General features: G+C 41.8%; 1 protein-coding gene across 5 annotated transcripts in view; it reads left to right on the top strand.

Annotated features, from left to right (window-relative positions):
- Positions 1–16,855, top strand: part of LOC121916417 (septin-2) — an 88,408-nt gene that overhangs the window by 50,055 nt on the left and 21,498 nt on the right. For 4 of the 5 annotated variants that reach the window (XR_006100872.1, XM_042441443.1, XM_042441442.1 and 1 more), the window contains exon 12: positions 4,345–4,435. Coding sequence is in view for 3 of the 5 variants with exons in the window: in XM_042441443.1 (XP_042297377.1) it covers positions 4,345–4,413 (69 nt within the window). In the remaining 2 variants the exon portion in view is untranslated. Of the gene's footprint in view, positions 1–4,344; positions 4,437–16,855 lie in introns of those variants that run through there. The other variant, XM_042441446.1, reaches the window with a different exon arrangement.

Below are 16,855 nucleotides of genomic sequence, written 5' to 3'. Positions count from 1 at the left end.
CATCCCACCTTCCTCCCAGTACAGGGACTCTTTCTGGAGCAGCATGAGGCATCTCTTAAAGGAAGAGTTGTTGTTAATAAATATGGTCTGTAATGTAATGAGCAGGACTGGATTGTGGTCGTAATGATTTTTGTTTTTCCTGTTTGGTCTCGAAATCTTACGTTTTGCACTTTTATTTTTGATGCTACGGATTTATAAGCAAAACACAAGGCTATACTGTGATTAGTGAACCACAAGGGGGCATTGTGTGGCCCAGACTTGCTCATTGCCTAATTCCCTAAGGGCTGATAAATATGTAGATAATGTAGGAATTTGAGAAAGGCAGTGGGTAATATTTAACATGCAGCAGTTCACAGTGCAGGGCGACGAATATAAAAATTCAGTATGGGGTGAAATTATTATTCCACCATGGAAAAATCAGTACTGATAAGCGACATTTCAGAGCAGCGTACATGCTAACTTGTTATCGCAGACCCTGACTGGTGGGGATCAGGGTTTGCTATAAGAAACTAGCATGTTTTGTTTAATATTATATTGGTTTTACTAAGTTAATTGTTATTGTTGTTTTAATATTGATCTTTTCCTCCATTTTTCTCACAGTAAAACAAAGCATGCACATCCCAGGCAATCTGTTCAGTCCTGAATGTGCAACAACTCATATTGTGGTATTTGCACTAATAAGGCATGTTTGTTTAGTTCTACAGTATTGCCTTGAAAGGCAGGAGCAAGAAAGCACTGGATTCATTTGTGAGGCGTGCATGCAAATAAATAGTTAGGGATCCAAAGCAAAGTAAGTCCTCAAACCTGCAGATGATAATGAATAATACTTCAGTCCCAGTTGCTAGAGAGCGGGGAAAAACTGACTGTGCTTTCAGGAAAAACGGACCACGGCAGGCTCATAGATACTCACTGTCCACCTGTAATCTGTTCTCTGTTTGTCGGTGTTCTAGTGGCTGGAGGTTAGCTGAACAAAACATAGCAGTTGTAGAGCCTATTCTTTATGTGAAGACGGCTCCAAGTTCAGTTGTTAACAGCTACAATGAAAAGGGATCTTAGACAGCTAGGTTGGGAAAGGCAAGGCTGCAGAAGTTTGGTGCCATTCAGAGGGAGTCACTTCTGGCCAAGATGGACCAAATGTTTGATGCGGTAAGGCAGCTGCACATTTTCATGTTTGTGCCACACCTCAGCTTGGGGCCAGGGCAGGAATTTTTAATTTCCAAAGTAATTCCCATACCTGGTGTATTCCTGCCCCAACCTTGTGTCTTTCAACTGTGTTGGACTACAATTTCCATCATTCACTACTAGCAGGACAAGTACCATGCTTAGGCTCATTGCTGAACACTTTTGAATGATACCAGGTTGTGCTAGGGTGTTTGTATAGCAATGGACATGTCTGACATGTCATGTAGGGATTTTTCAAGCAGAGTGTCCCCTTCCCATATTGTTATTTTCTGGATAAACAACAACAACTAAACACCATCCTCCTTTTATATTCAGCAGAGTCAAAATGAAGTGCAATCAAATAAAAACGACTGTTCATAAATAGCACAGAGCTAGGAGCTTGTCATGCTTGAGGAATGTGGCTGTTATGATGCCCAGAGAAGTCCCATGAAACAGAAAAGAGTTTCCCGCGGGAGACTTGAACAAAATAATCATTGCAGTTGGTTTGTGATAGTGCATGTGGGATTTCTGTCCTATATGCCTCAAGATTAGTGGCTAGTTAAAAATACCTTGAATACCAAAGAGCGCATTTAGCATCGTGGGAACGTCTTCTCATTGCTCAAACAGCCTGAAATTCTCTTGGTCCTTCACCCTGCAGCCCCCTGGATTTGATGAGCCAAGAGGCAGCTATTTCTGTTTTGCTTCGTTTTAGTTGGCTAAATGGCCGGCTGGCTTTTCCTTTTTCCTTTGTGGACCTCAGATTCATCTGCTGGAGGAGATTTTGTTGTCACACAAGATGCTCAGTCAAAGCATACCCCCCAATCATAAAAATAGCTGCTTGGCACTTCTGTGCATATTGCGAAGGATGGGCTGTGCAAGATTGGACAATGGGTGCAGTTTGTTCAAGAGTCTGAATATGTATCCCTGTCAGAAATAATCCTAGCAAGGGTGGGACCAAAATGAGGCAGAAGATACACTCACCAGGTAGTAAACTGGTGCCAAAGTTGTATGTGTTGTGTTGTCTAGCCTGCATCCCATAAACTAGCCTGCTAGACTTGTTGCCTTCTCTGTGTAGAGGACAGAGCACCTTTTTTTTTTTTTTTTTGCCTCAGGCAGCCAGATGTCTTGAACCAGCCATGATTCATATAGTTCTGGGATTTTCTTTATAAGCAAAAGACACAGCTCATGCCTTGGAAGAGCATGCAGTTTCACTCGAGATTGAAGATTGGAGTGACAAGGATAACAGATCCACTGAAAAAAGGGAGGATTGGCAAGAAGTGGAGCAAGGATGGGAAATTTTTTCCAACCCAAGGGCCAAACTGAAATTCAGAAAAAATCTTGGGGGCTACATTCTAGTGGAGAGTGGCGCTAAATGCAGACCTGGAATATTGTGTCCATTTCTGGGCACCACAGTTCAAGAAGGATGTGGAGAAGCTGGAGTGTGTCCAGAAGAGGGTGACCAAAATGGTGAAAAGGTCTGGAAGCCACCAAACCCTATGTGGAGCAGTTTAGGGAGTTGGGTATGTCTAGTCTGGAGAAGAGACGGTTAAGAGGTGACATGATAGCCATGTTTAAATATTTGAAGGGATGTCATATTGAGGATGGAGCAAGCTTGTTTTCTGCTGATTCAGAGAATAGGACATGGAGCAATGGATTTAAACTACAGGAAAAGAGATTCCATCTAAAATTAGGAAGAACTTCCTAATAATATGAGCTGTTCAACAGTGGAATATTTTGCCATGGAGAGTGGTGGAGTCTCCTTCTTTGGAGGTTTTTCAACAGAGGCTGGATGGCCATCTTTCAGGAGAGCGTTAATTGTGTATTCCTGCATGGCAGAATAGAGTTGGACCTTGAGGTCTCATCGAACTCTAGGATTCTATGAGAAAGGTTGGGTCAGGAAGCCTGCATATTCTAGCCTAAGCCTTAGGAGAGTCATTCCTACCTTTTAGAACTAGAAAGGTGGTGAGTACAAAAGCTGGGAAACCACCAAACAGTTATGTCCTGGAAGGTGACATGACTGGGGAACCCCATCTGGGAAAGCCCAGGAGGGCCAGATTTGGTCTCAGGCCCTGAAGTTCTCCACTCTTTCAATAGAGATTTGGGGGTCATGAGCTCTGTGCCACCCCATGGCCTCAGAAACCAAGCCGTTGTCCATCCTCCTGGATGTGTCAGGTTTTAAACCAGGCTGCATGGTTTAATCCTCCTTTGGCCAGTTGCTCCTTGACTTGAGGTGAAGTGGGGGAAGGGAGAAGAAATTCACATTCTGTTGCAAAGATTTAAGAGAGGCCCTTCCTTTCCTCCTGGCTGAAGTATATGGCACAAGGCAGGAACGTTTCACTTATGCCCATGGAATGTAGGGCAAGCCACCACCCTGGAACACTTGGGTTGCTGCCGCCAAGCTAATGGGTTTAAGTGATCTTGTAAGTTTGAGGCAGCACTGAAGACAAAATGCTCATCCGCAAGCCTTCCAGCTGAAGGGGAACCTTTCCAAGGGGTTGTGTTAATTTAACCTTGTTTGTTGGAGCTGAAATGAGTGCATGGATAATTCAAGAAACAGAATGGTGTAGTGACTAGAACAGCCACCTGTAACTATGTTGGTTTCCAGATGTATTGGACAGCAACATTCATCACCTCAGTCTACATGTCTGGGGCTGATGGGGACTGTGGTCCAAGACATCTGAAGTGAGCTGCGTTGGAGGAGTCCAGGGTAAGGGCTTGGGCTCTGACTCGGGAGATGCACAGTGACAGCTGCCTGGGACAATTTGGATTTTGGTTTTCTGAAATGAAATTGTTGGTTTGTGTCAGTTACTTTCTCCATATCCTGTTTCTATAATGGCCTGGGAATTGTGGCTGGAGAAGGGACTGGAATTCTTTTCTTTTCCCATCCACAGACCACCGTTTGACTGAATATTTATTTATTTACTGGATTTATATTTTCATGCACTGTAGATTGCAACTAAAGTGGCTCACAATAGCAAATGACAGGACATCTAAAAATAGATTAATAAAAATTATAGTAAAATGCAAGAAATGATAGTGGTGGGAAAATGATCCCTTTCTGTCTTCCTCCCCACTGGGAAGACACATGTAACCTATGCAGTTTGGGTTTGTTTGTTTTTTAAATTACTCTAGGCATTTAAATGTAATTTTAACATTCGTGATTATTATTATTTTTTGGTACAGTTACGTCGCATGCAGGAGATGATTGCGCAGATGCAAGCCCAGATGAGGATGAAGCCCAGCGACGAATGAGAAGTTAACCAGGTTGTTGACGGTAGGTCTGACTTCATGTTTTGGAGGTTTGAGCTTAGGAAGGGTTTGGTGTTCTGTACTTCCAGAAAAAATATTTTAAAAAACTAAAGGAAACAGGCTGCCGTTCCTCAAGAAATCAAGAGCAACAGCACTGGGCGAGCAGAAGAATGACTACGCTGGCTGTTTGGTGTCTGTGAGAAAAACAAAACAGTAAAATCAGATTTGGATTCCAGTTTTCTGTAATAAGTGCACTTAGAATCATAGAATCATAGAATCATAGAATCATAGAGTTGGAAGAGACCACTAGGGCCATCCAGTCCAACCCCCTGCCATGCAGGAAATCCAAATCAAAGCATCCCTGACAGATGGCCATCCAGCCTCTGTTTAAAGACCTCCAAGGAAGGAGACTCTATCACCCTCCGAGGGAGTGCATTCCACTGTCGAACAGCCCTTACTGTCAGGAAGTTCCTCCTAAAGTTGAGGTGGAATCTCTTTTCCTGTAGCTTGCATCCATTGTTCCGGGTCCTGTTCTCTGGAGCAGCAGAAAACAAGCTTGCTCCCTCCTCAATATGACATCCTTTCAAATATTTAAACAGGGCTATCATATCACCTCTTAACCTTCTTTTCTCCAGGCTAAACATCCCCAGCTCCCTAAGTCGTTCCTCATAGGGCATGGTTTCCAGACCCTTCACCATTTTTGTCGCCCTCCTTTGGACACGCTCCAGTTTCTCAATGTCCTTTTTGAATTGTGGTGCCCAGAACTGGACACAATATTCTAGGTGGGGCCTGACCAGAGCAGAATACAGTGGCACTATTACTTCTCTTGATCTAGACACTATACTTCTATTGATGCAGCCTAATATAGCATTGGCCTTTTTAGCTGCCGCATCACACTGTTCACTCATGTTCAACTTGTGGTCTACTTGGACTCCTAGATCCCTTTCACACGTAGTTTCCTTCAGCCAGGTGTCACTCATCCTATATCTGTGCATTTTATTTTTCCGCCCTAAGTGCAATACCTTACATTTCTCTGTGTTGAATTTCATTTTGTTAGCTTTGGCCCAGCTTTCTAATCTATTCAGGTCATTTTGAATCTTGATCCTGTCCTCTGGGGTATTAGCTATTCCCCCTAACTTGGTGTCATCTGCAAATTTGATAAGTATGCTCCCAATTCTGTCATCCAGGTCATTGATAAAGATGTTGAATAGCACTGGGCCCAGGACAGAGCCCTGTGGGACCCCACTGGTCACTTCTCTCCAGGATGAAAAGGAGCCATTGTTGAGCACTCTTTGGGTTCGACCGGTCAACCAATTACAGATCCATGTAACAGTTCCTTTGTCTAGCCCACATTTTACCAGCTTGTTTGCAAGAATGTCATGGGAAACCTTGTCAAAGGCCTTACTGAAATCAAGATATACTACATCCACAGCATTCCCTTCATCTACCAAGCTGGTAATTTTATCAAAGAAAGAGACTAGGTTTGTCTGGCATGACTTGTTTCTCTGAAACCCATGTTGACTTTTTGTGATTATGGCATTGCCTTCTAGATGTTCACAGACTCTCTGTTTAATGATCTGCTCCAGAATCTTTCCTAGTACTGATGTCAGACTAACTGGACGATAATTGTTGGGATCCTCTTTTTTCCCCTTTTTGAAGATGAGGACAACGTTTGCCCTCCGCCAGTCTGCTGGGATCTCTCCTGTTTTCCAGGAGTTTTCAAAGATTATTGCCAATGGCTCCGATATTACATTTGCCAGTTCTTTTAATACCCTTGGATGGAGTTCATCTGGTCCCGGAGACTTAAATTCATTTAGATTAATAAGGTGTTCCTCTACTATCTCTTAACTTATTCTGTGCTGAAATTCCCCTATTCTGTCCTCTGCTCCATTATCCTCAGGTTGAGCTCCCTTTGCCTTTTCTGAGAAGACTGAGGCAAAGAAGGTGTTGAGTAATTCTGCCTTTTCTCTGTCTTCTGTTAGGATTTTGCCATCTTCTCCACGAAGTGGCCCTACTGTTTCCTTCTTCTTCCTCTTACTGCGGACATATCCAAAAAAGCCCTTTTTATTGTTCTTAACCTCTCTAGCAAGCCTGAGTTCGTTCTGCGCTTTAGCTTTTCTGACTTTACCCCTACACATGCCTGCTATTTCTTTGAATTCCTTTTTTGTGATTTCCCCCTTTTTCCATTTCTTATACATGTTCCGTTTCAAACTTAGCTCGGTTGAAAGTTCCTTAGTCATCCATCCTGGTTTCTTGAGACACCTCCCGTTTTTCTTTCTCACTGGAACTGTTTGAAATTGTGCCTTCAGTATCTCTCTTTTGAGAAACTCCCATCCGTCCTGAACTCCTTTATTTTTTAGTATTTCTGACCATGGAATCGCTCTCAATACTTCTCTAAGTTTACTGAAATCCGCTCTCCTAAAGTCTAGGATGCGTGTCTGACTATGCCTGTACAGAATGCCTGTGGTCCTTGGGAGCATAGTGCTACATCTGCAGCTTGCAAAATGAATTGTGCCTGAAGGCCTGTTCTGGTTTCAGAAAGGTACACTTCTCATGCTTTCCCTCAACTGTCGGGAAAAAAAGGACTGTATGACATTTGTTCCTGCTGAGTACTTAGATTTTAAGACACTACCTTTGGTTTGCTTGTCTGCTGGAATGTATAGTCTGAGTAAAATGACTTTTGTTTGGCTTACACCATGGGCCTGTTTCAGAAGCTAAGCAAGGTCAGACTTGGTTAGCACTTGGAGAGGAGATCACCAAACAATAATACCAGAGATCTTGAGGTAGGAAGAAATCCTGCCTCTGTAATCCAGAGTTTTTTTGCCTTGGTATAAGGCAGCATCCTTTTATTCGGTGTACTTTGGACCTGTGGACCAAGTATGCATTAGCAACATTCCAGCCCTAAGCAGGCAGTTTTGTTACCTCTGTTTGAACATTTACTTGCTGTGTTGGTATTAAACATAAATATGACCCTTTTACATTCTTGCAAAGACCTTAATTTTTAACAGATTGCTTTCTACCTTTAAGAGAACCAAATTTTGCACATTTATCCTGAGCAAAATAGTTGATGTGATCTATGAATGTGCAGCCACCTCAAGATATCTTGTTTAAAGAGCAGCAGCAAATGCCTCCCCAGTACCAAAGCTTGTTTTGGTAAATGTGGCAGAAAAATCCTACCAGTACTTCTTCAGTCTTTGGCAGTGAAAACAAACAAAACAAAGCTCCTCTTTCATGACACCCAAAATCTTCTGCTTGAGTTGATCTCTTTACCTTCTCCAGTGGTAGAACCAAAAACATCTGTAACCATGGTCTCTGCTAGACCATCACAAACATGTCTCATTTCAAAGTGCTTTGTCAAGGCTCTGCCCTTGCTTTTACTTTGACTTTTACTATATGATGAGGAACAGAAACTTGATTTTTTAAAAAAGCAAATAGATTGGTACATAATTTTTTAAAGTTGATTTTTAGGCATTTTCTGTCATGGAAAATGACACTCATCCCCTTAGAACTGTAGCCAGGAACTAGCTAAGGCTCAGCTGAAACTCTGTTTAAGACATCTTTGATGGCATCATAGGTCTAAATAGTATAGCAGTCCGCATTCGGAAAAAGACTTGAAAGGAATCAACACAGGCCTTGTTAACCTCCTTAGGTGGCCTATTTTCCAGCATAAAGAATCCTCTTCTCAAAGTTGTTTTGTCTCTTTGACTACCACAGTCTCGCAACAGAAAGTTTAAAAGTAAACATATATTTTCCAAAGTTTTGGAATTGTAGAGTTCTTCTAATCTCTGAATAAGGATCTGAAAAACCCTTTCCTTGAAATCAAAAGCTATTTAGAACTTCTTATTAGAAGTTTATTCTGGAAGAAAGATTTCATCCCTTGTCTCCCCCCTTGTGTTGGGGTGGGGATCACCTTTATTATTATCCCCAGATTAATCCCTAGAGTTCAACTGGTGGCTCAAACTGATGGTTGCACACTGTGACCTTTGGAAGAGCCAGAGATTTCCCATGTTAGGGACTGAAAACAGCTGAACAGACTTGAAAAGTTTTGTGGCTCTTTAAAGAGGATACCATGGTTGATAGTATCAAAATCCACTGAGAAGTCCAGCAGAACCAACTGGACACACTCCCCCCATCTTGTTCTCTGACGAAGTTGTCCATCAAGATGTCCAAAATGGCCTGAAACCAGATTGATATGGATCAGTATAGTCTGTTTCACTTACAAATATCTGTAGCTGGGAGGCAACCATATGTTCTGTTACCTTGCCCAAAAATGGAATATTGGACACAGGCTGAAAGTTATCCATATAGAGAGATTCAGGGATGGCTTTTTCAACAAAGGCCTCACAACTGCCTCCTTTATGCATGTTGGAACCCTACCTTGTTGTAAGGAGGAATTTACTAACACACTGTCTGCCAATCTGTTTCCGAGTTACGTTTTTTGGGTCCTTGTTATGACAGATAATCATAATACAGTGGACCCTTGTTATATGCTGAGGTTTGGTTCCAAGACCTTCCGTGGATAACAAAATCCGTGTATGCTCAAGTCCCATTAAATATAACGACATAGCAAAATGGTGTTCCTTATAAAAAATGGAAAATCAGGATTTTATACTTTTTTGAACATTTTCAAACCGTGGATGCTTGAATCCGTGTATAAAAAATCCGTGTATAAGAAGCGCCGACTGTAATACCTTGTGTAATGATGTAGAGGTTTTCTCTCTTTGTGCTGCTGTTACCCCTTATTTAGAACTATCACCACAAATAATTGATTATCCAAAATTTATAAAAAAATAAAATTGGCATACTGGGGGGAGAAAACTTAATTGAGTATTCCTGCATTGTTAAAAGTGTTTTAATATACATTTCATAATTGCACGCACTCAAGAGGCAAGATGTAGTCTGATAAATGTTGCAAAGAGGCACCTGCTCTGAATATTTCCCTTGGTAAAACATCAAAAAAAACCTTGATGGGACAGGGGTTGAATGGCAGCAGTGTTCAAATATGCAAAAAAAATATTCAATGATTAGACAGGTGGAACGAAGAATGTCTGGTTATTGCTGAAAGTGTATGTGTGTTAATGTGTATTGTTGCATGCTCCAGAAACAAAACTACCTAAGGATTGCCTCGCTCTCAACACTCTTTACATGTTGAGAGCACACCTTTCTCTTGTTGACTGGGAGTAACCTTATGATGTGCGTGTGTCTGTGTCTTCATGTCTCCTGTCAACCTTTGGTGAGCCCATGAAATTTTCATAGGGTTTTCTTAGGGAAGAAATACTCAAGAGGTGGTTTTGCCAGTTCCTGCCTCTAAAAGAGAGTCTACAACACCTGGTATTCGTTGGAGGTCTCCCATCCAAGCATTAACCAGAAGTGACCCTGTTTAGATTCTGAGATCAGTCTGGATCTGGTGCCTTTAGGATACTGAGGCATCCTTATGATACATGAGGGGACAGCATGGTGTAGTGGTTTGAGTGTTGGACTAGGACTCTGGAGACCAGGGTTCAAATCCCTGCTTGGCCGTGGAATCCCATTGGGTGACCTTGGGCAACTCAGAGGAAAGCAAAGGCAAACCTCCTCTGTACAGATCTTCTCAAGAAAACCCCGTGATAGGTTTGCCTTAGGGAAACCATAAGTCGGAAACAACTTGCAGGCACACAACAACAATGCTGCATGAAACTATTTCCCCATCAGTAGCCATGTTAGGTATGCAGCAGGAAGATGGTCAGTGTTATTTCACTTTATGCATGAATTGGCACAATGCATACCTCACCTTAGCTCATTTTTTTAACCTTTGCTGCTGCTGCGCGATCAGGGCTGTGTCCTGGAATATTGTAAATTTGAATACAATGCTCTGCTAATGATACCGGCTTCCCACAGGTGTCACCTTATTATACTGCATATCGCATAGCTCATTGGCAATGTACCTGCTTTACATGTGGCATGGCCAGCTGAAAAGGCATCTTGGGTAGTCAGGCTGAAAAGGGCACTGGACTGAGGTGGCAGAGTGTTGGTACCTTGAGGGCAGGACTTTGGGGCAGAAGTTCAAGAACTCTTCCAACAGAATGACAAGGGCCTTAGGGTTGTCATGAGCTGGAAATGACTTGAAGGCACACAACAACAATTTTGCTTACATTCAGTAAATATGCACAAATAGCATGTTATTGTTGTAGTATAACTTAAGTCTCATAGATAACTTGATAAGGCAGGCAGCTCTCAACATTAATGGAAACCTGCTGGGTGACTTTGGGTGCGTCACAGACTCTCAGCTCCAGAAAACCCCATGATAGGTTTGCCTGAGGGAAACAAGTTGACAGCACACAGCAAGTAAAATAAATTAAAGATTAGCTAAAATTAATAAATGTAGTTGAATTCATTAAAATTACCTTCATAATTATCAAAGTAAATCTCACCAGCCATCCTTCATTATCATTACATTTATTTTTATATGTCAGTGAAACTTAACTGTACCTAGAATGACATTATTATGAAATTGACTATGATATTGACTATGAAGGTGCTATTGCTATTGCTATTCAACAATCAGGAAATAAATTGACTGGGCTATGGGCAGTTGTGTTAACAATTGTGTTAACATACTGTAGTGCGTTTAGCATTTTGCCTTGGAATTTTAATGGCAAAACACAGTGGTTGCAATCCGACATCTCCTCACTTTAGTATAATTATCCATATGCAGAGATAAGAGGTATTGTGTGACGCATATAAATGACTTGGTGCCACTGCGAAGTGCACAGTGTGCAGTTTATAAATGCAACATGTACAGTGGTGCTGTCTTTGCAACTTTGTTTCTGCCACTCTCAGGAGAATACGTCTGTTGCACTGTGGTAAATAATTCACCATGTATGCATTGTGCAAGTTATGCATATGTCACTAACAGAATGTCAACCAGTGTCAATTTTTTTTACCAAATAGAAGTTCCGTAAGGCACTAGCATTTCCTATGCTCCCCATTTTGAGAACTACTCCATACAAAACATCTAATATCTCTGTAAAGAGAAGGATGCATTCAGGACAATAAAGTCCAGAGTCTAAAATAACCTAATTACATACTTTTTGTAGAGATCCACAGTGTGTATAGAGAGTACTGGACTGAATGGATCAGTTATCTGTCTCAATGTAAGACAGATAGGGAAATTAGAACACAAAGGGTTAATGTCTCAAGTTAATCCTTAATAAGCTAGACAGTCTAATTCAATTGTATTTAGGTTAGAAGGGGGGAATTAACTATTAAGTATGTGTTAAATTGGTGTTTATGTTAAAAACCTATGCTAAAACCTTTAGAGAATGAAGCTGAAAAATGCCATCTGTGATTTTTTTTACTCCCCTCCCACTTTGTCCCTGCCTTGAGCTTCAGAGAAAAAGAAGCAGCTGCATGAATTTCTGAAAATCACATTTCTCATCCACACCATCGGAAACCCTCTTTCTTCACCCTTTCTAAGCTTATCTCCTTACCCTGTTTACTTTTATTGATTTCCAGGAAAAAAATTGCAGGGTTAAAGAGCCTCAGAATTTAGTTTCCTGGAACAGATGAGGAGTGGGATATCTGATGTAGACACAGGAAGACTACTGGATATACTCATGTATACGTCTAGAAATTTAAGTCAAAAAATTGACCCCAAAAACGTGAGTCGACTTATCCACGGGTCAATGTAAGCACTGTATCTTAACTCTTATTTAAAAGAAGGAACCATCCCCTGGTGAAAAGCAAGAGTATAATCTGTCCTGGAAGCATTTACCCTCTGTATTCTCTCATCCACCCAGCCTTAAGACGAAGCACATTGAGTTATGTCTGCTGGAATTTTGCAGGTTCTCTGACATTGTTTTACTTTGCTTCATCCTTTAGATCCTTTGCTATATACCCCTAAATTTTACCCTCGACTTATCCACGGGTCATAGCAACATCCATAATTTTGGCCCCAAAACATGCCCTCGACTTATACATGAAATCGACTTACAGTCAAGTATATACGGTAAATGGATGCAAAGAAGTTCATTTCCTTTCTAGCAGTCCTTCCGATTAGATTGTTTAAAACATTTTTGCATTGGCATCAACTCATCATAGTCTAATCATGAACAAAAATAAGCAAAGATTCTTCCAGGCATTTGTGTTTGCCTCGGTAGGACTTTCTGGACCTAAACATAATGATCCCCCGACCCTGAGAGGCTAACAAAAAACACCAAGTTGTGTTGCAAAAATCCAAATGAACTAGCCTTAAGTAAAGAGCCAGCTGGGAAGTGTGACATTTCTTGGCTCATTGGCATGGGCTCTTATTCAATGAATTTATAGCTAAGTTAGTAACTCGATTCAGGAATGACATTGCTGCTGAAATGCTAACTGAAGTCAATCAATTAAGTGAGAAAATAATTTTTAAAATTAAAAATTAATTGCCCTCTTTATTTGAAAATTTCTAACTTAATTGATAACTTTATTGAGTTTAATTAGTTCTTCTCACTGATGAGCCATATGTACTCACTGTGTCCTTTCCCAGATGTCTGCAGTGAGCTGAAAGGGAAGTAGCTGTATATACTGATGGGTCAAGTTACAATATACTGCTTATTTAATTTATTTATACTCTTCAGCTTGAAAGGCTTCCAGGATGCCTTACAAGATCAGCAAAAGCAAGACAGCTCCTGCCTCTGGGCTTACGGTCAAGAAAAGGGAATGAGGAGGGCAGAGGAACAAAACAAACTGGGGCACCAGTTCTTACCATTGCACAACTGTTCTTATAGTGACCAGTTGGAATGGAAACAGTTTAGCTGGTCTTTCTAGATGAGCCAGTGGAGTGGGCCTTGTTCCAGGTGATCTGGGAGGAAGGCGCTTGATGGAGCTAAACAAAGTTTGCAAGCTGGAAACTAAAATAGCAGGAATGGAGGGTGAGCAGACCACAAAACTTCAGTATGCATTTACATTTGACAGATCCTTCTCTGAATAAACATTCAATGCCTTTCTTTTTATCTTCTCGACAACCCCAACTTTTCTTTATGGAGGAGAGAAGGTTAGCAAGTACAGATTCTCCTCTGACAGCGGCAGCATGGTAGGAGAAATAGTGCCTGTCTGATGCAGCTCACATTTTTATGCTCTTCTAGGAATGCATTAAGCTGCCATATACTGTGTCAGAATCCTGTCCCATCTAGTCCAGTATTGTCAACTCTGACTGGCAGCAGTTCCCCCAGGTTTCAGGCAGGATTCTTTCCAATCTCCCTAGAGATCTCTGTGATTTAATTAGTATTCATTAGTATTCTTCCATCCAAGTTCTAATCAGGCTGGATCCTGCTTAGCTTCCAAAATCAGTCAGGGTCTGCTTTTACATTACAAAGTGATAGCCCTGTGATTCCACTTTAACGGTCATGGTTCTATCGTATGAAATCTTGGGATTTTCAGTTTAGGAAGAGGTACAGTGGGCCCTTCCTATATGTGGGGCATCCGTTTTGGACCCCCTGCGTATGTGAAAACCCTATGGATTTCTATGGCGGCATGCTCCTGTGCATGGCAGCACATGTGCACCTGCAGCGCCCGTGCCATTTTGTCCGCCGGGGCTTGCCGTCCCTGTGAGCTCAAGTCCACAGATGGCAAGTCTGCGTATGGTGTAGGCAGGCTGTATTTCAGCTTCTCAGCCAGAGTACGGGTTGGTTGCTTCACCAACTTGCAACCAGAATTCCACAGAATACACCTAGAATAGTGAAAATGGAATTATAGAGCCGTCACTGTATAGCATGAAAAGGCCCGAGATTAGGAGAGTTCAGGGTAGTTTGGTGGTCTTCCGCATCAGAGCTCAGCATCAATCTTGTCCCTGCTCAACCTAGGATCCAACTGCCTACTGATCAATTTCTGTCTCTTTTTCCACTCTGCATGCCTAACCTTTAATTGGCAGTAGACTCCAGTAACACATGCTAGGCATTTGGTTTTGAAGTTGGCATACATTGAACCATATACATATTATTACAGCTCATGAACTGTGCCTGTGTTGCAGAAATAGTTACTATAAGGTGATGGGGTATTGGTTCTGTTCATTTTCTTTGGGAAATGAGAATGAGCAACAGAAATATGTATCTCCACCCCCCGCCCTGCCATCCATCCATCCATCCATCATCATCATCATCATCATCATCATCATCATCATCATCATCATCATCATGTTTATTTATATCCTGCCTTCCTCCCAGTACAGGGACTCAAGGCGGCTTACAAATCTAAACCCTTAGAGAAAATAGCAAAAAACCAGTCTCATTTCCATGCTGTCCCTTGCAAAATTAGGATTGCCTTTGTTTTCTGTTCAGTTAACTTGAGACAGGAGTTCTAGTCTGTGGCCTTCAAGATGTTATCTGACTACAGATCCCATCATCTAGGACCATTGGCTGGAGCTGAAGAGGCTTCCAACAATAGCTGAAAGCTATTGGTTCCTCCCTCCCTTACTGAAAATAATATCTGGGATGGTTTGGGGGCATAACTAGTAATTACAATTGTCAGGAAACCATAGTTAACTCATCTTAACACTTAACTTCACTCCTAAATAATGATAGAAGAGTATTTCTTTTAAGGGGGAGGAATCTTGAGCTACCTTTATGCAGTGTTCCCTCTTATCATAACAACCTGTGGCTTATCTTGCTTTAAAAACCATTAGTCATGCTCCTGACAAGCACATTTTTACAAAGGCCTGAAAAACAAACCCACTCCCAGCAATCGTGGATACACAGGATTTTAAAAAGGAAAATATGTGCAGCGGTGCTGTAGCAACCAGGCTTTCATCATGGTCTAATGCCAAAGTGATATGATGAGAGAAGGCATCTGGGGAAGATTGCATTGTGCCTGCAGCTTCTTTGGGCGGCTGGAATGTGAAGCTTAGACAGCATTTTCCTCCCTTTGGAGGATCCACCTTGGCGTGGCCTGAGAGATGTTTTGCTCAACTGCAGCAGGATGAGGTTGCTCCACCGCTTCAGCGGTCAACCTGGTAGCTTCGTTGCGCCTGCAGAAAATGAGTTTGGATTTGCCTTGTTCAGGTTGGCTAGCTCCCTTGAAACTTGTTCTGCCCATTGGCAAAGCTGGCAACAGTGACAAGCACTGATCCTTCATGGTTCATGGATATCTAAAGATCTGTTCACTCCCCCCCCCCCTTTTTTTTTTCTTTTTAAAAAGAGAAGTTCTTCTGTGTGTTGTGTGGCTGTTTTGGCATGCAAATTATATTTGTATGACAAGGATCTTTCTTAAATGAGGTCATGGCATTTTGCCATGGGGTGGGAGCATCCTTTTCCTTAGTTCATTAGATCCATTGGCTCCTTTCTTTTCCTCTGGGGAGGTAATCTAGAACTAGTCTGGAGAAGAGAAGGTTAAGAGGTGATATGATAGACCTGTTTAAATACTTGAAGGGATGTCATATTGAGGAGGGAGCTAGCTTGTTTTCTGCTGCTCCAGAGACTAGGACCCGGAGCAATGGATGCAAACTACAGGAAAAGAGATTCCACCTCAACATTAGGAGGAACGTCCTGACAGTAAGGGCTGTTCGACAGAGGAACACTCTTCCTCGGAGTGTAGTGGAGTCTCCTTCCTTAGAGGTCTTTAAACAGAGGCTGGATGGCCATCTGTCAGGGATGCTTTGACTGAGAGTTCCTGCATGGCAGGGGGTTGGATTGGATGGCCCTTGTGGTCTCTTGCAACTCTATGATTCTATGATTCTAGGGAACCTGAGGCTTTCCAGATGTTCTTGGACTCCAGTTCCCTTCAGCTCTGTCCAGCCTAGCTAATGGTGATAATAGTAGATCCTCAGCATCTGCAGGGATGAAGCTAAGCCAAGCCTATGCTAAGGACAGATGTCAGACTGTTGTTGTAATGCTCTCAACAGCCCTGCGAGGTAGGCCTGTTTGAAAGTTAGGGAGTCTTTCACTTGACCAAGGCAGCACTATGAGCTTTATGGATGTGGGCTTCTCCCAGCACACTAGCCATATATATTTATTGATAAGATTTATTTCCTACCTTTCACCCCAAGCAGTTCAAAACAGGTTACAACAAGCATTTATCAAAACTGTAAAAGTATAAAAAGCAGTACGATACTTAAAGCAACAAAGCTTTAAGGGGGAAAAGGAACAATATACAGTGGAGCCTTGTTATCCGCCGGGGTTTGGTCCCAAGATCCCCGTGGATAACAAAATCCATGGATGCTCAAGTCCCATTAAATATAACGACAAAGCAAAATGGTGTCCCTTATAAAAAAATGGAAAAATCAAGGTTTGATATTTGAAATTTATACTTTTTTAAAACATTTTCAAACCGTGGATGCTTGAATCCATGTATAAAAAATATCTTTGTATAAGAAGGGCCAACTGTATGTCAAAGAATCTCAGACAGCATTAAACATCCAAGAGAAGGGGACTGTCTTGGTTAGGTGTCTAAAAGAGAATAGAGATGGCAGACATTTGTAGTTTGGGGGCTACCA

Source organism: Sceloporus undulatus, chromosome 10 (genome assembly GCF_019175285.1).
Source record: "Sceloporus undulatus isolate JIND9_A2432 ecotype Alabama chromosome 10, SceUnd_v1.1, whole genome shotgun sequence".
Taxonomy (NCBI): Eukaryota; Metazoa; Chordata; class Lepidosauria; order Squamata; family Phrynosomatidae; genus Sceloporus; species Sceloporus undulatus.
This window is presented reverse-complemented; position numbering and strand designations above follow the sequence as displayed.